Genomic DNA, 19,759 nt, shown 5'->3' on the forward strand with positions numbered 1-19,759 from the left:
TGTCCCGTTGTGCTCGTTGTCTAACGAGAGGCGGCGTGCTTGTGGCTTGATTCGCAGCTGAGAGACGGCCCGTACACAGCCACATGGTGGCATGTCTTCCAAAGCGTGTTTAGATCGTAGGAACGTCCGTGCCTCACGTTGTATGTGGTTGCATGGACCCGCAAGGCGCCTCAGGCAGCCTGAGTTCCGTTGCTGTATCGCATGGATCCTTGAGCGATAACAGACAGTGCAGAGAAACAGCAACATGTGATATGTCGCTTCAAGGTTTTATGTAATGTATGTCTGTCTCTGCTCTGGTGTCTACCCTCGTTCAAAAAGGAACTTCCAACCGTCCCAGTAAACAGATGTGGGACTGACCCAACTCTGAGGTTGGAGCTGGGCAAAGAGCGGCTCCATGATATACTCTGGAGGTATTGGCGATAGGTCCTGAGTAAGGTCGCTCGGGGAGCTTATGAGGCCCGTGTTTGGGTCCACAGTTAAGACTGCCTGTTGGCCTCTAGTGCAGGCCATGTCACTAGAAATTTGTGCCCCGTTAGCTATGATTTTTCCGGGAGGGCGCGAACTATTGTAAGGAAGCTAGCATCCCTAGAAATGGGATAATACTCACATGAGCCGACGAAGAACGGGGACTGCTTTGCTGCAGAAATTGCTGCGATTCGATAAAGCAGCAAACACATCCAGTGACTTCCAGAGCATATCTTTTATCTCGACAAACTCAAACTGACTCTCAGGGTACATCAATGTCACTGACAAGACTACAGCTGCGTGGAAAGCGTGAAAGCTTCCAAGCCCACAGTTGTACCACTTATATGAGGCGAACTGAGGCGACTCATGGAGCGAGTGATAGATCGAGAGAGATGCCTTTGCAGAGGCTACACATTTCGTTCTAGCGGCGTACGTTTCTGGTGTAAATTCACCTTGGAGGTAGCAGCAGAGACCTGGTCGAAGTAGAAGCAACAGTAGCTGGTGAATATAGCTGTAAAGAATATTGAGATTGGCGACATGGTGTACTGGCAGAGGTTCAAGGTTCGGGTTGATCTGATACCGCCTGTCGCATATCTCGTGAACAGCCAAAACCTGCGCTTCTAGTTGAGAGAGGCTGAACTTGGGGCAGAAGCTAAAAAGTGTTTGACAAATCATAGACAAGACCTTGTCCAATCGAAATTCAAGCAGGAGATACGTCATTTGTGTTGGACGCGACGATTGCTCAGATAAAGACCCCGTGAGTAGGTCCACGTCGTTGATCTCCAAGGGAGGCTTCACACCTTGAGAGGGTATATGATGACCAAGATGGCCAAAAACTGTATTTTGAGTAGTATAAAGCATTGTTACTCCGGCCCAAGCTCGTCTGCGCTCTTCACGCTCAATAGGCCCGAGCGGGAATCGATCTGGGTCAACATGACAGCCCATGGATATGGCGACATGATGTGTGAAGCCTAAAAGAGTCCAGGTAGGAAGCCCCCGGTGAATACGCGCGTAATTTATCAGAATAAGGGATTGGAGAGAATTGATGGAGTGACGAGACAGGACATCATCTGCGGCCAGACAGCGCAGTGAGGCGGATCGATACCGCGATGATAGGACTTTGATATTACGGGTGACAGTCTTCTCACGACCTAAATCGGAAAGCAACGGCTCATCATCCTCGAGCGCTGTGACGGCAATTCCCAGAATGGCAAAAAGTAGCGCAATCCACGCTGTTGTGACGCTGCTGGAATCGTGACAAAATTGTTGGTATTCGGCCTCAAATGTCAGGTCATGCAGGATATGAAACATCTAGGTCCCGAGTTAGCATAGGTACTTATGAAAAGACACTTGGTGAAGGAATAGCTCAAGAAAATCATTGGAGTTCAAAACATACAGGCGAGAATACTTGAAAGTAGACATTCTTCAACGCATCGCAATACCGACGTGGCGGAAGAATAGCTACCAGCTCATCTCTGGAAACAGAGCATTTCGTCAACGGAATCTGAAGGTCGTCGCTCTCATCTGGTATTTCAGTGTCTACACTGGGAAGTGAAGAGCCTGTACCTGTAGGACTCAGTTGAAGTTGGCTGGCGTGAGTTGCGAATGGTAGATAACGAACGTAGCCAGATGCAAAGGTCTGAAGAGTGCCCACATTATTTAACAAGGGGCTTCTCAAACTGCTGGGCTTCAGCTCGACACCTCTATCGGACTCAAGGAAGCTGCCTGTAGCACTAGGAGAGTTTTGCGGGGACACGGAGCCACTTGACTGAGACTGTGCCTGTCTATGAAGTAGCTCCTCCAAGTCGCGGATCCGTGCGAGCAGATGTGTTTGCCCCGCAGACTCTGCCGTCAAGGCATGCTCAGAGGACAGCCTGGGCTGACCCAGGTATATGCAGTCCTCAGCGCCCAATCCTCGACGAACACAGGTCTGGCACGGACGTCCGTCACGGGAGCAGCGTATCTTTCTCGAGCGACATGCTTGGCAACTTATGGGCAACCTCTTGCTGCTTGAGCGATTCGAGGTGGCCATGCTGGTCAGGAGTACAGGGCGGAGGAGAACTAAGCAAAATTGGGTTTTGGAGGCTCAATTGATCTCCACAACGTTGGATAAGGTTGGCGGAAGCGGTAAACAGGCAACGGAGGGTAGCTGTGAAGCCAACCGCAGGAAATGAGCCCAGTGAAAGTGGCTTGAGAAGGCTTTAAGATGTCTGGAATAATCAAGGAATCGCAGACAGGGGAGCCGTCAAGGGTGCCTGGCGCTCTTTTAAACCGAACAATTCCTATCACAGATCTGCAAAGAATAAGAATGCATTGGGGGCGGATTGGGAGGCAGGCACTATGCCGGAGTCTTTAACCCCAGTATGGGCCCCTTGGCGCATGTTTTTCTTTTTCTCTGTCTCTATTTCATTAATTTCCTGCAAGCATGCACCGGCGTCATTCCAGATAGCCGAAAAGGGATCTAGCGACTGCAGAGGATTGCTCGAGCCAGATTAGCCGCGTCGCAGCATATGAGATCTCTTTCCGATTTAGTCAGAGTGCATCATGCATTTAATTTGCACCTCCCGTCTCCTTGGCCAGAGAGTGCATCAATTGAAGGCACTAGGGGCAAATTCTGATGCATGGAACTCTTCCAGAAACATACCGGATGTGAGCTAGTCACCGCATGAGTGGATTTTACGAGATCCCTGTCATTCTGGGCCCGACGAGGAGACCAGTCGCAAGGGGATGAGATGGATCGAGGATCGCAATGACGTTCCCCGGTACTCGGGTCTGTGGTTTGGGTGGATCCTAGGCTGAAGGCTGAACCTATTGGTCTCTGCCACTTGCTGCTCCATGGCCCGTCCAAACTCGCGTGGAATATAGCGGCTGAGGCTAATGGGATCTGAAGACGTCACCGCCACGCGGAGAACCGCAAGAGGGCGTATGGCTTCCCACGCACACCGTACCGTGAAGATTATTTTGCTCCGCTTGCTCCTGCTTTGGGGTACAGTGTCGGAAAGCAACGTGTGTGGCGATTTGGCTCACGCTTCGACTACGCATCTCATGGCCTCGGACGATCCGTCTGTGCGCATCGGCGATAGGCACCATTTGTAAACAAAAAGTTTGCCTTGATCTCCAGGGGCTATTCCTTAGCTTGTTAAACCGATCGAACCGGAAGAGGCACGCGGGCGAATCCAAGAGCAATATTATGAGATAACGCCGTGTAACAGAACCATGTGGGCTGGATGGACCCCAGCATCAGAAGCTGGGGGTCAAAGCGCAAGAAGACCGCTTACGAATGGGGGCTTTTAGTCGGTTTTCAGAAAAAAAAAAAAAAAAAAAAAAAGCCTCCGGGCACACAAGCTAACTAAAGTCAACTGGATGCAGGGATCATCGTCGAGACACTCATTTTTCGGAAGGAGTCTCAAGCAATTGCATCGCCCCAGGCGCCAGAGCAGCCTGTGGATCTAAGAGCGACAGCAAGATCTCAACGGGCAAACATGGTTGACCGCTGCATGAGTAAAACATTATGTCACACATCTGGTAGCCGAAGTAGAACTAGCGACACGCAAGCAGCCAAGCCAAAAAAAAAAAAAAAAAAAGCATGTACTTTGATCATGCATGATGTAGGTAAGCAGTGCTGGCGGGATTTTCGTAGCATCCAATAGTCCGATGCATACGAACTGCGAACTCGGGCAAAGAACACTAGAAAGTGTGGGTGGCTCTAGCTGTTCGCGTGGCGAATAATGACCCGCGGGTCGGAGGTTCGCCTAACGTTAGTGAAAGATCATACTCCATAGGAAATGAGACGATACGAGGAAGGTGCAGACCCAGCAGACTACTTTTAGTCTTGGTCATAGATTTTCCCCCGTGAAGGAAACTGACTGCGAGAGGTTGCACTTGCGGTGCACAGTTTGTGGATATCCGAACTGACAGGACGAATGACGCCAATTCTTGATGGGGGGGCATGCCAGAAGTAGGGGCAAATCAAAAGAAAGTTTGCCATGGGGAAAAGTAAACATCGGGCAAAGGAAAACAGGCAGATTCCGAAGTCAAAAATGAAAACGCCACCGCGGCTATTCGGAATCCAGTTCCGCTCATTCTCGAAGTCTCGAAAAGTCCTGCAAATCCGAGTTACACATGGTTAGACACTTGCATAGAAAACTCTCCAACCAAGATGTGGAAAAGAAATGCTTCTTTTGTCCACTGAATGACAGGCGGCATGCTTCCATGGTTTAGCGACAAGCCCAACCCACCAGGATCCGTGGAACCGACTTATCAGGAACGACTGATCAAGTGCAAGTCAACATGGTATCTTGTTCAATTCCGAGGGGATATGAAGCTAAGCGGGCCATGGGAACCGGATGGAAAGAGCCGAGGAGTACAGACTAAAGGACGATGGCGACTAATCAGTTGATTAGCATCGGGCGCAATGTTAGCCTCATTCATTCTTTGTGCGTTTGGGGTTTCGGAAAGGACCTCATGACTGACTGTCACACTAAGCAGGCCAAGAGGGAATCTGTGTACATTGTAAGAAGGTGGATCATTCGGATTGGTAGGGATGGATTGATCCGGAAGAGTGAGAGTGAGAGTGAGAGAGAACAAGAAGCCCAAGTTCTACAGTATCAGGGATGCTTCCCAATTGGGCCATCACGAGGTCTTGCCTTCACGTGGTCGATCACTTTCTTGTTTGGGTCAATTCAATCCAATCCAATCCATTTCCATTCCATTCCCTCTCCATCTTCATCTTCATTATCTTCTGTTCCATTCTCGTCATTGCTTTTGTCTTTGAATTTAGTCCGGAGAGATTAGAAATTGGAAGATCTCTCTGATTTCAAATTGAAGCCATCTCCACTCAGTTCCTGGAGGAATTAGACTGCTAGACTGCTGCTTAGGATCCGCGTCTAGACACTTACCAAGTGCCACTTGCTGTCCCGTCCATTTACCCCTCCTCATCACACCAACCAATCCAGTCCCCATTACTGTTACTGCTCGTCGCTCAGCCACGGCTCGATTCTTTGGCCATCCGCGCGCTTCGTCTGCTTTATTGTCATATCGTCGGGCGTCTCTTGTTCCACCTTGGGATTCCCGATAATCTACACCTGACAATCAACCTCCTGCGTCAGTCAGTGTTGCCCGCCCGGCCATTTCGTCAGCCTTGCTAATACCCCACTTCCCTGCAGCCTCGCTTCCCATCTTTCAAATCTTCCATCTTCCTCTCCCTTCTAAACCTTGCCCCTTCTTCCTTTTCTGATTGACCTTTCCATCGTTATTTCATCCAAGTAAAACTCTACCTACCAGCTTTGAAAATTGTTCCATCACCTCCTTTATGTCGACGTACATCTACAAAGAACGAGACCGTGAGCGGGAGTGGGACGAGCCCCGTTCTTCCACCGTCTCTATCAAGCGTTACGTCATACCCTCCGAGGACGAGCGTGAGCGCGACTTTTTCTATCGCCGCGAAGACCCTGGTGATAGAGAAGTTGTGATCCGGCGCTCAGTCGATCGTGATGAACCTCTAACGGTGCAGCGCTACGAGCGTGAGGTTGATTACGACTCTCGCCCATATGACTATCGCTCCGAAAGAGACTATTACGAACGTGAGTACTATGCGCCCGAGCGCATCCGCAGATATCCCGCCCCCATTGTCATTCGTGAAGCTCAGCCGGTAATCTTTCTTGAAGCCCGAGGCCCGGTCTACGTCAACCCGAGGGAGTCCGACTACGAAATCGTCCGCCGCTCTGAAGTAGACAGAGAGCCCGGCGGTTATTACTACCATCGCCGTGTTCGAGAATACGATGATGACCGCCGCTCTCGACGGGAACTGAGCCCTAGTGACTCCATCTCTCAGGCTGCCCGCCATCGAGATGACCAAGACGCGTATAGCAGTGATGACAGCATGGTTTACATCCGTAAAGAGGTCCGGGAATACGATGATAGCCCTCATCATCGGCGACATCTGGCCGAGGGTGCGCTAGCGGGTGTCGGTGCCGCAGAGCTGCTTCGTAATCATCGCAAGAAAGAAGGGGAAGAAGTGGCGGATGGTGTTGGCCGCCTGGGCAGAGATGTCGGTGCGGGTGCTCTAGGGGCTGTTGCGGCAGAGGCAGTTTCGCGCGTCAGAGACCACTACCGCAGCAAAAGCCGACATCGTTCCCATTCGATTGACGATGGCAGAAGCTCTCACTCGCGCCGTCATCATCATCACCACCACCATCGCCATAGCCATAGCCGCCGCAGCCGCAGCCGTAGCCGCTCACATTCCCACTCACGTGCCAGACATCTTGCGGAACTTGGCCTAGGTGCTGCTGCCATTGCCGGAGCCGTGGCGTTGGCGCGGAGTAAGTCGAATTCGAACAAAGACCGACGAAGTCGCTCACGCCACCGCCGCGCCTCGAGCTCGCGCAGATCGCTAAGGGATACCCATGAAGAGAAACGCAGCCAGTCGCAACGCAGGAAGCATATGGCAGAGGCTGGTCTGGCTGGAGCGGCCGTAGCGGGACTGGTGGAGAAGGCACGCAGCCGTTCCCGCTCTCGCAGACGCGAGTCTCGATCACACAGTGCTATCCGGAAGGCTCTCCCTGTGGTAGCGGCTGGACTTGGAACGGCCGCAGCAACGGGTCTCTACGAGAAGAACAAGGAAAAGAAAGAAGAGGAGGAGTCACGACGTCGAGAACGTCGACGCTCGAGGTCGCGGAGCCGTGCCCCGTCGGAGGTGTACCCTGACCCAACGAGAGACTCGCCTGGTTTGATTGAATACGGGGATCATCCAGTTCATGGCAGCATTCCTCATAACTACTATGGCCGCCCAGTGAGCCCGCATGGCTATTATTCCGACGCTTCTGATCCTGTGGCCAGCGGTGCTGCCGGGTTCGGGTCTTCCAGGCATCGAACACGCAGTCTCAGTCGCAGTCGTAGTCGCAGCCGGGGCGTCCGATACAGTAGCGACTCATCCGATTCCGACGGAGGCAGCCACCGGAGGCGTCGAAGCCGCCATGGCAAGCATCGCAGCCGTTCCCGCGACCTCGCCGAAGCTGCTTTAGCCGCCACGGGAGTTGGGTATGCAGCTCACAAGCTTTCACAGCGAAACGAACGTAAGAAGGCGGACAGGGACAGAGATAGGCCGGGTAAGCCTTGGTGAGCTGCAGCAAAACAGGGCATTCCAAGCTGACGGTTGTGTGCTAGAGTCCGATGAGGATGCACGCCGTGAGCCATATGACAGCTCGTACAAAAATCCATTACCCTATCCGGCCACACCTGCAGCAGCGCCTCGGCCAATTGATGATCACCAGTATTATCCAAACGGCAACTACTTCCCACCCCCTCCAGCGACAGGCCCACGCCCAGAACCGGCACCTTACAGCCCAGCTGACTATCCACACCCTCCTGGCCCGGTGCCACCCCAGTCGTACGACTATCCCTCTGGCCCTGGCCCAGACCCTTACGCTCCGCGGCCCCGCAGGGCAGACGAGAATGTGAGTGCATCGAACTATCCCCAGCCCACTGTCCAAGACCGCGGATTCGATGGTGGGTTCAGGAAGACTGCCGCTAGCTGAGTTATTGCTGACCATACCACTTAGGTGTAGATGCGCAGTCATCGCTGAGGACACCCCGTGCGAGGAGGCGCCGATCACGCGCTGCCAGTCAGCCTCCGGGGCCAAAGTCAGTTGTATTTGATATTCACTCCGAACATGAAGGGCAGAAGGACCTAGGATACGAGACGGATGACAGTGATTCCACTATTGGGTCAGTACATGGGAGCCGTCGCAACCGCCCTCAGCCTCGTCGACACTCTTCGTCGGAGCCGTACTCTTCATACAAACGTAACGATGCTCGCTCTGGGTCACAGGGCCAGCAGAATAATGCGACGGAATCTGATTCTGATTCGACGGTTGATCTGCCTGACCGGTTTGACTCGCATGGCCGGCTTCTGCCACAGCCCGACGATGATCCGCTGGCAGGTCGGCTTGAGCAGCTCATGAGGGGGTTCAACCGAGTCTTCGCGTAATCGTGGTGGATATCTTGCCGCCTATCTTTTTTCACCGTTATCTTTCAAGCCGCTTCCTGCTTAACGAACGAAGTAATGATGATGAATGATCTGATTTGACACGTCTGTTTTTACGAGAATATAACGCTTTAACGGCCTCATGTATCTATCAAATGCTCCTCTCTTTTTGTTTTTTTTTCAATGTGGCTTCAAGTACGCAGACTGAAATAGACAATGCCGGCATTCGGCCGAAGGATCTCGCAGATTTGATAGATCGTCCCGTTCAGGGAGAATTCCAGGTTCAAATGCCGATCTCTGCGTGCCTGCCTTGGATGAAGATGCGTCTTCCAGGAAAGGCAAATGCCGGACGTAAACATGTGCAGATCTGCAGCCCCAACAGCCGAACGATACATGAGCCAATCCAAACCGACAGACAGGTCGAGCATTGTACTTTCTCACTCACCGTAGAGGGAACAGCTGTCTTTCTTCAAATGTTCGCATTGGATGTATCTTGCATGGTCCTCGGTTCCAAGTACTTACTGTAGTAAGCCCACTTGCATTGAAGGCAGCCAAAACTAAAAAAAAAGGCAGCGACTAGACGAAAAATAGTAGCATATTATTGGTGGGGAGACTATCTCCTCGCCTGCATCTCGATCTAACACATTCGCTGCCTTTTCTGCACTTCTCGTTCTCCTTCTTCTTCTTCCTCCCTATCTACATAGTAGCCCGGCCTACTTTATGTACCTATCCAGATAAGTACATACTTTTGAGTTGCTTAATTCCAGATACCTCAAACCTTATTTCAGTTTAATGTCTTCTATTGTATCTGTTTTACTTTCCTTGCAGTAGAAGATACATGCTGCTCAAACGAACCATAGGTTAATCCAAGAGATCCACCCACCTACTCCTCCTAGTTACTTACGTGTTACTATTGACTGGTTAAGCATTATTAACCTTGCATATTGATACACTTTTCCCCCATCATAATAAATGTCCCCTCTTTTTCGATCACTTACTATCTCTACTGTAAAATCTGGCCTGTCTCATGTAATAATGTTCCTAAGTTGGGGGAAAGTGGGGGCCGGGTTTATTCGGCATTATCAGAGTTGTAGAAAGTAGTGGTTTCCATGTATAGATATGCAACATGCGAGATTTTTGGGTTTTACTTGATTTGATGACTCTATTTTCTCGTTTCCTTTGTTTACTTCGTATTTTGATACTGAGGTGGTCGGCAGTAATAATGAAATAGATCGAATTTCTTAATGCGATGCAGATGAGAGGGTTTGTACCTATCTGTCGCATAGTAGTGTGTGTGGTCTATGGTATACTATTTACTACTCACCTCGACTTATTATTAGTAGTTTCTTTTCTTTTCTTTTCTTTTCTTTTCTTTTTTTTCTTTTTTTTCCCCCCTCTTGTACGTATTCGCAGAGCATGGATGTATTTATGTGTAACTATATACGGACTACTTATGGTGGTGGTGGTGGTGGTTCGTTCAGCAGTGGGTTGGTTTTGAGGATCGCTTCTCTGAAGGGAGCTACTATTATCATAACCATAGTCGACGTTTCGGTGGAGTAAGAGCACACTGAGACGGTGCTGTGGAATACTGTGATTAAGCTGAGTTAGCTTAACCACCTGAACTAGTATCTCACAACTCTTACTGTCGATGCTCACTCAGTGAGTCAGGCTGAATATGGAATCGACCATAAGTATCTCAATATCTTTATTTCCTCAAGCAAGTCATTCAGCTGTCAGCTGAGAATGTAGTATATGATGAGCTCATTGCATCCATTTATCATCATATTATGTACATCCATCCACTCCCCCTTATGTACTATATCTATGTACCCATACCCCTACCCTACCCCCTATCTATCCACCATATCATGCAATTAACTTCTTCGAATGTGGCACAGTCAAGCACCTCATATAGAATATTATGTACACACATACATAGATACAAAAAAAGCATGGTAGGTGTCCCCCACCCCATGCAGAAGCAAAAGCAAGAGAGAACGACGTGTGCACCCGTCACCGATGCTCCCCTCTAATCAAACACAACGCTCCCATCCAGAAACCAACCACGCAAGTTGAAGCAAGCAACACAATAAGTGAGAAAAGAAAAAAAAAAGAGAAAAAACATACTCCCAGAAAAAGAAAGCTGTATAGAGCGCCGTGCTGATGCATACATAACGTTCTTTTCCTTTATTGTAATAGAAGAAGAAGAAAAAAACTGTGCCGTTCTCCATGCTTTTGCTGCCGTTTTCTTTTCATGATGAAATTATCAGGTCGTTACACATCAGTTGAGAAATAGACCAATCGCTAGGTTTGATAAAATGAAAGCTCCAACAAAGGAAACACGTTATCGCAATAGTGTACTGTCATACGCCATGTCGAGTGGCACAAGGGGGAGTAGCCCTTGCTCCCTTTGAGGGATACCCCCCATATGCAAGGGTCACACCCGGCCATTCAGTCCTTATTCTGGATAGATTGACCTTCCGCAAAGGGCAGGGATCCAAAGACCGTTGAGACGAAAGCCAGCACGATAAAGTATGGGAAGGAGACACAGCTGAGTAGTGCGAAGCCACGCGATCATGACCGACAGCTACGGGAAACCAATTTCACGCCGTAAATGCTCGCTTGATGAACCCAAGGGTCTTCCTCACCGTCTCAAACGTCGAGATCTCGGGACTTTCGGATCGGGCGCGTCGAAGCCGGCGATAATACCTGGTCCCCGAAATACTGACGGTCTCGTTGTTCGGAGAATGCTTGCCGCCCCCATCCGTGTCATCGTCCTCGTTAGGGATTACCTTGATGCTAGAACTAACAGAGGCTGAGTGCAGACGGGAACTCAGTGGAAGCTGGTACTTGACCACACCACGGACGATCAGGTCAAATTCATGCTGAAGCACCCGCTCCCATCGCTCCGTGCCGCCTTCTTCCGTCTTGTTGCCCGGACGGGCAAGCCGAATTTGTCCTTTCGATGCCGTAGGAACATAATTCCATGGCGACGGCTCGAAAGATAGAGGAGAATCAAATCGGAACACCCGACCCAGCAGCATAGTCTGGGGATCGCCCGCCGGATCAGACTCGATGGGATCCGTGCCCTTGTCCACGCCGCCCTTGGTCTTCTTGCCGTGCACCGATAGGGTGCTATTCGACAGACAACTCGCATCGCCAGCGCAGCGAGCGATGAGAGCCATCTCGGCTCGTTTTCTGCTGTTCTCCACTCTGGGGACGGAGCTCGAGTCGGAGCTGAGTTTGCGCCAAAGCTCGTCGGTCCCAACGAATCGACTCTTGGCAAAGATGTTCATATCCATATCGTCAATGGACACGGGGAACAAGTTCGGATTGATGGCTTGTACGTTCAGATCCAACATAATCTCCTGCTCGGAAGCAAGAACGTTCTGGATGTCTAGAATCTCCACGTCCACGAGAGCCTTCGTGGAGGCCACCACGAACGACGTCACACCCCCGACGAGCAATAAGAGCAGCAGGCTGATGATCACACACGCACCGTACCGCGAAAAATACCCGCGTTGCCGCTGTTGGAGGTATTCCATCTGGCGTAGGCTAGCACTATTGGGGCGTCGACCAGCGCCATGACGGCTGCGTGTCACTCGGGGGGACCCTACCAGCGGCGTCCGCTCGTCATCCGCCCCTTCAGCATCAAAATCGTAGCCGTAGCCATCGTTCGACTTTTTGGTGCCGCTGATCGTGCGGTAGTTGGGTCCAGCGCGAGACCCCGGATGTCGGGACTGCCGGTACCCGCCGCTGATGAAATGCCGGGGCGACTTGAGGTGTGTCTGAGGCTGAGGGAACGGTGACTCATGATCGAATAGGGACGGATACAGGTTGTTGTTGCGTCCGTATCGCCCGATGTGATGGTGGCGGGGCGTGTGAGTGCCGCCGTTATCGACTCGGGAGTGGCTTCGGGCACTCTCTTCGCCGGGATCGTCCGCTCCGCTAGCAAATGTATTATTCGTAAACTTCATGCTGCGCTTGCCGGTCACACTGTGGTTGCCATCCCGAATTCCTGGCCGACTGCGAACCGCAGAAAGCTGATCGACCTGACTGGCCATGGAGGTGGCACTAGGGGTCCGGGAATGGTACCGATTCTGCCGCACGGGATACGGGTCTGGAGGGTTGGACTCGTACACAAACGTTTCGTCCGAGTCGGACACATCGGCCTCGTCAACGGCGCTGGCCACCTTAGCTTCGAAAATGTCCGCTTTGGAGGATGCAGCGCCGCTGGCCAAGGTCGCCGGTTTGCGCACCCGCTTCTTATCTTTCTTGGCCCGGATTGTCTCCTGGCTACCCTTCATGCGAAGAGTGCCCGACGGATCAACCCGACCAGTGTTGCCCCGGTCCCCGGTAGCCACAGCTAAGGATACCTGGGGGATGGAGCTGACGGTCTCTGTCTCGACAATCATGTTCCGGACAGATCCATCCGCCGGTTTGGCACGAGGACCGCCGCTCAAAGACGTAGAGGACTGCTTGGAGAGAAGGGCGTTGGTCCCCCGGGTCTTCGAAGCAGAATGACGGCGATAACCCTCCATTGGCTCGGAGCTCTTGTTCCCTCCACTATCGCTGCCACTCTCATTGTTGAACCGCGACGCCTTGGGGGTGGCGTCCGACTCATCGATCTTTTGTAACTGAGACTCTTCAGTCAGGGGTCGGTTCATGATCGTATCGGTCGACGGTGTGGACTGATCACTGGCCATCTCCTGAACGGTTTCCAGAGCCGACCCCTGGCCCCTATTTACGGCACGGGGAGCACTCCGGTCTGGCTTCGTCGCAAAGTCATCCGGCACTGACCGTTTGATAGAGGTATTCGGAAGAGTAGGTTCTTGTGGTTCCGACCGCCGCGTTGTGGCCCATAATGGCATGGTGGACTTGTCCGGACTGGGCACATCGGAGAACGCTTCGGCATTGGGGGGTGGGCTGAGGACGGGAGGTCTGCTGTTCTGGGACAGCGCTCGTTGTACGACCGTGGCGGAGGGGAGCGTGCCAGAACCAGTATTCGTCGATGCAATGGAACGATTGGGACTGCGATCGATGCTGCCTTTGCGAGATCGAGAAGAAGAGTGACGGGGGGTTGCACTGGTTTTGCGCGGACGAGAGGAGCGGACGGGGGAGGACTCGCGGGAGGATATAGCCGAGTTGGTGGTAGACGTTGAGGCGGAGACGCCAGGAACCGCATGCGAGAACTTAGGCAGCTGTGACGCGGCGGAGCCCTGGGCTTGGGATCTAAAGGTTGAACGTGGCACTTCTATCATGTCACTCTCACTGGCAGATCGGCGTGGTGCAGACAAGGCAGCCTCATCTCCGTGGGCCATACGAGATCCACCAGAGGTCCCATTGGGATAAGGTGACCTCCCGGACTCCGCCGCCATGATCTCTGGCGAGTCAGAGCTTTCTGACAAGACCGGTAGAAATCACGAAGTCCGAGAGGGAACCGGAACAAAGGTCCGGACAGGGGAGGATGAGAGGAAAAAGGGTAAAAAAAAGGAAGAAAAAAGGAAAAGTAAATCCCAATAATGAAGTATCGGTGAGCCACCAGCCGGCAGGAGACCCCAGGACGGAAGGGGGGGGGGAGGGAAAAAAAAAATAGAGACAACAAAAAAAATAAAGCACTGGGTGTCAGGAGATTCGGGGGGCTCGAAAAAATGGCGAGAGCTAAGTGGTCGCCGCGTTGGGAATTCAGGACAGCGGTTTCCTGTCTGTCGTACCAAACCACGTTACACAATCAACCGAGTGGGAGGACGAATGGACGACAGCCACATGCTGCTGATGGCCTTGAGAATTACCAGACGGAGGGAAAAGTATATCAACTCTGCGAGGAGGAGGGGATGGTTGTAGAGAGGGATGCAAGAACCAGGGGGGCGAGAATGTGTGTGTGTGTGTGTGTGGTGAATGATGATGCAGCCCACCCCAGCGGAGGATATTGTTGTTGTTGTTGTTTTCCTAGCCCGGGCCCTTTTTTCAGGAAACCAAGTAATAATCCAAGTAGACCGAAGCCGTCAACGCGGGCGCAACCGTGCACATAACTCGATCAGAAGACGGTGAGATGGAACGTCTAGAACAAGGCCCCAAGCGCGTTAGCTCACGGGAAGGACGAGAGAACGATGTCGATCCAGGTGGCCAACTGCAGGTATGGCCGGAACGAGGCTTGCGGGAGGCGGACGGTTGTGGATGGTGGAGGTGAAGAGGGAGGGAGGGATGGATGGAGGGGAATCCAGAGAGTTTGATGATGTCTATTGGCAGCTGGCAGGAGGGAATGGCGAACGGACAAGCCAGGTTTCGACAGGCTGTCAGACGCAAGGAATCGATTGCGAAGTCAGAAACTTTCGACTGCGGAATCTGTCAGACAGGCAGGCAAGCCAGTGAGTACGTAGCAGTGGCAGTCAGCAGTAGTAGCACCGCCAACCAACCATCCAGCCATCAAGAACCCAGCAAGAGAATAGTGTGTAGTGGGTGTAGTGGTAGTGTATCTAGCTAGCTGCTTGGTAGTGATAGCACTAAGCCGGTACCCGAGAGAAGCTGACCCAGTTTTCGCCAGTAACCGGGGCACCCAGCAAGCAAGCGGGTGCGTCTTGATTAAGGGCAGCACGGGAGATAGGCCGAAAGTACTAGATAGCTAGATAGCGACGATTGTGTACTGACTTAAGTAAGTATAGTAAGTCGTTCCAGTCGTCGTCAAGTGCGTACACAGAGTAGTAAGAGAAAAGAAGAGGACCCCGATCGGCCAGTCAAGGGGAGGGGGACGGCGAGACCCAATGATAGCCGCCCACGTCAAGGAACGGGAGGAAAAAAAGAGGCGTCTAGCGTGGGAGTCAACAAGCACTGAAGTGGACCTGTTTTCTTTCTTTCTTTCCTTCTCTCTTTCTTTCAGCCGGTGGAGGTAGAGTAGTAGACCAGCAGGTAGCTAGATAGTGAAAGGAAGATGGATAAAAAGAGGGCAAGAAGAGAAGAATGACGTGGGGGAGGGAAAGATGAGTTAGTCAAGAGGGAGGATGGATGGATGGATGGAGGGCGATGATGAAGTCAGTCCAATTAGTACTAGTTCAGTTACTTATGTTTGCTGGATGGTTTTGTTTCGAGTTTCGAGCTAAGAATAAAACAATCCTTCCAAAACGGCATTCCTCAGGAATCAATACCTGCTGTGACATCGCAGTCTGGTAACTTTACCAGCGGCAACACCCTCCCCCAATTCCCGACCATACGGGACAATACGGGAACAGATACGGAACATCCCTCCGACCGGGGAAATCATCATGACTTCATCTCACTCTCATCCCGGAGAAACCCATTCGAGACGCGGAACGAACTTCTTCCCAGCAGGTTTGTGCTAATTCCCAGAAACTCTGTTTAAGCTTTTTGTTTTACCAAATATCATGAAATTTCAAGGGGAAGGGGGTTGCATTCCCCCTTTCACATGCTATATACCACCCTCTATTATCCTAGCCATAATATACACCTCAGATAGATGGAAGGAAATGAAGCAGTAGCCAGACCCAAGGTATTGCAAATAAACTCTGATCACGCCAGACCTCCCAATGCAACCCCGGTGTGATAACCCAAAGAGCAAAGTAAATAGGAAAATGTGAAAAAATTAACCCAACAAACCAGAGCTGCCTGGCACCACATTCGGTGTGTCAACCTCCTTCTCTTCACGACAACTCGGACCATCTTTCTAGACTACTAGACTAGACTAGACAATCTTGTAGACTCGTTTCGCAATGTAGAACGACGCAATGGCGAAGAGAACCAGCCCCGCCGTAACTGATCAGACACTCCATTAGCCATGACATCCTCAACTTGATGTAGATAAACAACAGTAGTTCTTAGACGCACGAGAGGGAGAAGGGGGAAAGAGAGACTTACTCGACCAAAACCACGACAAACTATCCACATCCTGACCCGGCACCTTGACGTTCATCCCCCACATACCACAGATAATATTCAGCGGCAGGACAATCGTTCCCAGCACCGTCAACTTGCCCAACACATCGGCCGTCTGTTCCTGCCGCTCGTTCATCAGGATGTTGATCTGCGCCAGGTAGTTGGAATGCGCACGCGACAGAAGCCTACAACACAGCAGTCAAGTTAGCAAAATCAATAACCCATACTGAAGAAAGAGGCTGCAACGTACGTTTCGTAGTACGTCAAACTGCTGGTCATGGTCATAATAAGGTCTTGGATATCGCCCAGGTAGAGACCAATCTCCGACTTGGGCGCCACTTCCCATTGCTCGTTGCATCGTTTGGCAAAGCCCTTGACAACGTCTGCCTTGTTGCTCAACAGGCGGTACATCCCCATCACCTTCTTGCGGCACACGCCCACGCGCCGCAACATCTCACCGGGGGCCAGAGACGTGGTCACGCTCTGATTATCCTCTTCCTTGTTGGTCCCCATCCCTCGCTCATCTGCATGCATCTGCATGATCTTCTCGTCGATCTCGTCGACTTCGTCCTCAATGGCCTGAATTAAGGGGCCAAACACGTCCGTGATGTCATCAATAAGAGCATACGAGATCCAGTCGGAGCTGAGAATAAGGTAATCCATCAGCTGGCGGATTCGTCGGCGCACATTCGCCGGATGTGGCGTCTGCGAGAAGTGGAAGGACAGCACACCTTCCCGAAACACCACAACATACATGTTCACGGGCTCGAGATAGTTTTCGCTGTTGGGGTCTTGCTCAAAGGTGCGGTAGTTGACAAAGTAATAGTTCCGGAACAGCTCGACTTTCTCGCGCGCCTCTTGCATCATGATGTCCTCGGTCGTCAGGGCATGGATACCAAAGGATTTGGCAAGCACTCGCATCTCTGCGTCGGTAGGGCAAAGAACATCAAGCCAGAATGTCGGCCGAGGCCCATAACGCTTGGGCTTCGGTTGAGCTGGTTTGCGCATAGGCGATGCTTCGGCAGATGTACGTGCCTCGGTGACGGCCTCACTGATGATTGACGTCCGAGGCTGGGGCCGTTGATTCCCGTAGACGCCCTGGTGATTGTTGTGATTATGGATACCATTTCCATTCGCGCCGTGACTGTTACCGTTCGGCGACATGACCCGGGATACGTTTCCGCTGGGCTGACGGCTATGATTATTGTGGTCCGTTGTGCCCTCCCTTTGAGGATGCTCAGACTCCAACTCGTCTTCATCAGATGAAACATCTAACTCTGGCGGATCAGGGATGAAAAGCTCGCGGAAACTACCACCAGGCTGGCATAGTTCCGAGATTGTCTGGGCGTGGATAGTACTCTGGAATTCTTCGTTGAAGTACGTAAATCGGTAGGGAGCTTCCTCCTCTTCGCGCCGCCAGAGTCGGTACTGTGGACGCAGGCGACCCTCGACAAGCATAGGCTCGCTGATTTTCTTCGCGCGGTAGGCACCTGAACGCTCCTCCTTCTCCTGGCGGCTCCAATCTTCCAAAACGGATAGATCTGGCCATTCCCTGAGCCGTCGCCGTCGGCGATGACCTTCTTTGGCCGCCCTCTGTGCGTCTTCTTCGGCGATTTCCGAGACCTCTTCCGTTGGGAAGCAGACATCTTCTTCAGCTGGGAAGGTCGTGCGACGACGGAGACGCTCCTGAGGCATGATCTGCGGCGACGTCGGCGACGACCCGGGTGACTGCGCAGGACGATTATTGGTTCCATCGACGTCGATCAACACATCATGGGAGCGAGCCAGTTGTTCCATCCGATTGTCAATCGACTTGGCGAGCGAAAAGTCAAACTCAGCCCCAGTGACCACTGCATCGTCATAGTTCATCTCCGGCCCGAGCTTGGGCGACGTTGGCATTGACGGGGGATTGTTGATGTCATAATCACGATCTTGTTGCTCGGCAAACTTGGGACTCGGTATGGCACGAGGCGAGCACCGAGAAGAACTCGAACGACTGGAAGCAGGTCGTCGCTGGTGGAACGACAGCGGGCTTGACCGAAAGTCGGTCCCGTAGCGAGGCAAGCTAGGACTATGGCCAGAGGGCGGCGGCATCAACGGAGTCCGATCGTTGACTTCTTCGTCCTCTCCACCACTATCATTATCCACTCGATACGATCTGTGCGCAGACGGCAGGGTCTGGGAACCCGACTCGATGGGACGAAAAGGGGTGGTGGAGGAACCCGGACGGTAAGATTGGGCCAGACGACTATCTCTCCGTGGTCTCATCGACGGTTGATGGCTATGTAGAACACACTGATCAGCCACAGGGAAATGGAATAGACGTCAGTAACATACCGATGATCCAACAAAGCCTCACTCTCCAGACTAGTGCTACTGAGATCCCTACTACCCAGTTTATAGAACGGCAGCGGAGCTTGAGTCTTGGTCTGATCTGCCATCATGCTGATATCCTCACCTGCGTCGGGGATCGAGGCATGAGGAGCGGCGGGATGAGGATCCTCAGCGCCGCCGAGAAAGGACTGACGGCGATGACGACGCTTTCGATGACGGGGTTTTTTCCGTTTGGCAGATTTAACCGTGGTACCTGATCTGCTTCCTGCGCCATCGTCCTGCTTCCGATCCGAGCCAGGAGTGTCGTAGCCACGCGTGATTGCTGACTGGGAGTCACCGGCACGTCGACTACTGTGTCGGGAGGGTTTGGTCGGGCTGGGAGCGGTCTGATGCGGAGTTGACGGTGAAGGCTGCATTGTGATCTGGAACGAGGGCCTCGGGGCCGCAGATGCTGCATGCACGATGATCGGCCCAAAAAATTGGGAAATGTCCCCCAATTCCTTATCTCAGTGGGTTCCACTCCTCAAGGCGATAACTTTGCAGCTAGTACTCCGTAGATAGTAGACGGTTCAACAGCACCATGCACGGGGGCGCTTTCGACACCGAGGAATGACTGCTGCGATAAGAATGAGAGTAATGATGACGATGATTTAAAAAAGGCAATCCAAAACGCAAGGTTATCGGGTATGCAGTGTCAGCCAGCCTAGTAGGGCTCAGCGTGGTCAGGGACAATTCATCGGGGCGCAGGGCGCAGAGCGATTGGAGATCGGCGAGCGAGGGGCGAGGCGTGGTGGGACATGAGGCACTTCCAACGGTAAGGGTTGAGCTCCATCAACTGGAGAGACGGGGGGATGATCCTAAGAGGTACTGTGTAGTACAGAATACACGATGGGGGGGATAGAATGGGGGGTGAAGGTGGGGAAGCCAAATAGAGGACCCTCTGCTGTCAAGCGAAGTCCCAAGTTGAAGATGGAGGAGTGAGAGAGATCCAGACCAACAGCCTGCCGAAAAGCAAGGAAACTGGGAGCTCCAGCGGCCCCCCCTGCCCGGCCATTATCACCGCTTTAAGGCCCGCCCGGTCAGGTGATG

At 52.2% G+C, this 19,759-nt stretch overlaps 6 protein-coding genes across 6 annotated transcripts; 3 read left to right on the top strand and 3 right to left on the bottom strand.

Moving 5' to 3' along the window:
- Positions 1-300: 300 nt before the first annotated feature.
- Positions 301-2,497, bottom strand: BDQ94DRAFT_168606 (Zn(II)2Cys6 transcription factor; the record flags this gene model as incomplete). The annotated part of the gene is made up of 3 exons (XM_026771109.1): positions 301-514; positions 608-1,776; positions 1,862-2,497. 3 exons carry the CDS (start codon positions 2,495-2,497, stop codon positions 301-303), a joined length of 2,019 nt encoding a protein of 672 aa, XP_026628620.1.
- Positions 2,498-5,776: 3,279 nt separating this feature from the next.
- Positions 5,777-8,452, top strand: BDQ94DRAFT_168607 (DUF3824 domain-containing protein; the record flags this gene model as incomplete). Its single annotated transcript, XM_026771110.1, has 3 exons — positions 5,777-7,571; positions 7,630-7,971; positions 8,025-8,452. The coding sequence occupies 3 exons, from the start codon at positions 5,777-5,779 to the stop codon at positions 8,450-8,452; spliced, it is 2,565 nt and encodes an 854-aa protein (XP_026628621.1).
- A 62-nt stretch (positions 8,453-8,514) lies between these two features.
- Positions 8,515-9,029, top strand: BDQ94DRAFT_129640 (uncharacterized protein). The gene has a single exon (XM_026763939.1). It carries the CDS (start codon positions 8,605-8,607, stop codon positions 8,974-8,976), a length of 372 nt encoding a protein of 123 aa, XP_026628622.1. The 5' UTR covers positions 8,515-8,604; the 3' UTR covers positions 8,977-9,029.
- A 1,487-nt stretch (positions 9,030-10,516) lies between these two features.
- Positions 10,517-12,947, bottom strand: BDQ94DRAFT_139872 (putative phospholipid metabolism enzyme regulator). Its single transcript, XM_026765514.1, has one exon. It carries the CDS (start codon positions 12,862-12,864, stop codon positions 11,053-11,055), a length of 1,812 nt encoding a protein of 603 aa, XP_026628623.1. The 5' UTR covers positions 12,865-12,947; the 3' UTR covers positions 10,517-11,052.
- A 1,673-nt stretch (positions 12,948-14,620) lies between these two features.
- BDQ94DRAFT_139875 (uncharacterized protein) lies at positions 14,621-15,036 on the top strand. Its single transcript, XM_026765515.1, has one exon. The coding sequence runs from the start codon at positions 14,658-14,660 to the stop codon at positions 14,931-14,933; it is 276 nt and encodes a 91-aa protein (XP_026628624.1). The 5' UTR covers positions 14,621-14,657; the 3' UTR covers positions 14,934-15,036.
- Positions 15,037-15,582: 546 nt separating this feature from the next.
- Positions 15,583-19,686, bottom strand: BDQ94DRAFT_139877 (uncharacterized protein). Its single transcript, XM_026765516.1, has 4 exons — positions 18,674-19,686; positions 16,587-18,617; positions 16,319-16,521; positions 15,583-16,216 (listed from the first exon to the last, which is right to left on the bottom strand). Exons 1-4 carry the CDS (start codon positions 19,084-19,086, stop codon positions 16,146-16,148), a joined length of 2,718 nt encoding a protein of 905 aa, XP_026628625.1. The 5' UTR covers positions 19,087-19,686; the 3' UTR covers positions 15,583-16,145.
- Positions 19,687-19,759: the final 73 nt, after the last annotated feature.

This window comes from Aspergillus welwitschiae (genome assembly GCF_003344945.1).
Source record: "Aspergillus welwitschiae strain CBS 139.54b unplaced genomic scaffold BDQ94scaffold_9, whole genome shotgun sequence".
Classification (NCBI taxonomy): domain Eukaryota; kingdom Fungi; phylum Ascomycota; class Eurotiomycetes; order Eurotiales; family Aspergillaceae; genus Aspergillus; species Aspergillus welwitschiae.

Bases quoted from the DNA above. Each gene is read 5' to 3' on its own strand.
- BDQ94DRAFT_129640 (XM_026763939.1), top strand. From the start codon at position 8,605: ATGCTCCTCTCTTTTTGTTTTTTTTTCAATGTGGCTTCAAGTACGCAG.
- BDQ94DRAFT_139872 (XM_026765514.1), bottom strand. From the start codon at position 12,864: ATGATTGTCGAGACAGAGACCGTCAGCTCCATCCCCCAGGTATCCTTA.
- BDQ94DRAFT_139875 (XM_026765515.1), top strand. From the start codon at position 14,658: ATGGAGGGGAATCCAGAGAGTTTGATGATGTCTATTGGCAGCTGGCAG.
- BDQ94DRAFT_139877 (XM_026765516.1), bottom strand. From the start codon at position 19,086: ATGCAGCCTTCACCGTCAACTCCGCATCAGACCGCTCCCAGCCCGACC. The intron at 16,522-16,586 runs GTACGTTGCAGC...GCTGTGTTGTAG, and splicing joins AGTTTGACGTACTACGAAAC to GCTTCTGTCGCGTGCGCATT. The intron at 16,217-16,318 runs GTAAGTCTCTCT...GTGTCTGATCAG, and splicing joins TTTGTCGTGGTTTTGGTCGA to TTACGGCGGGGCTGGTTCTC.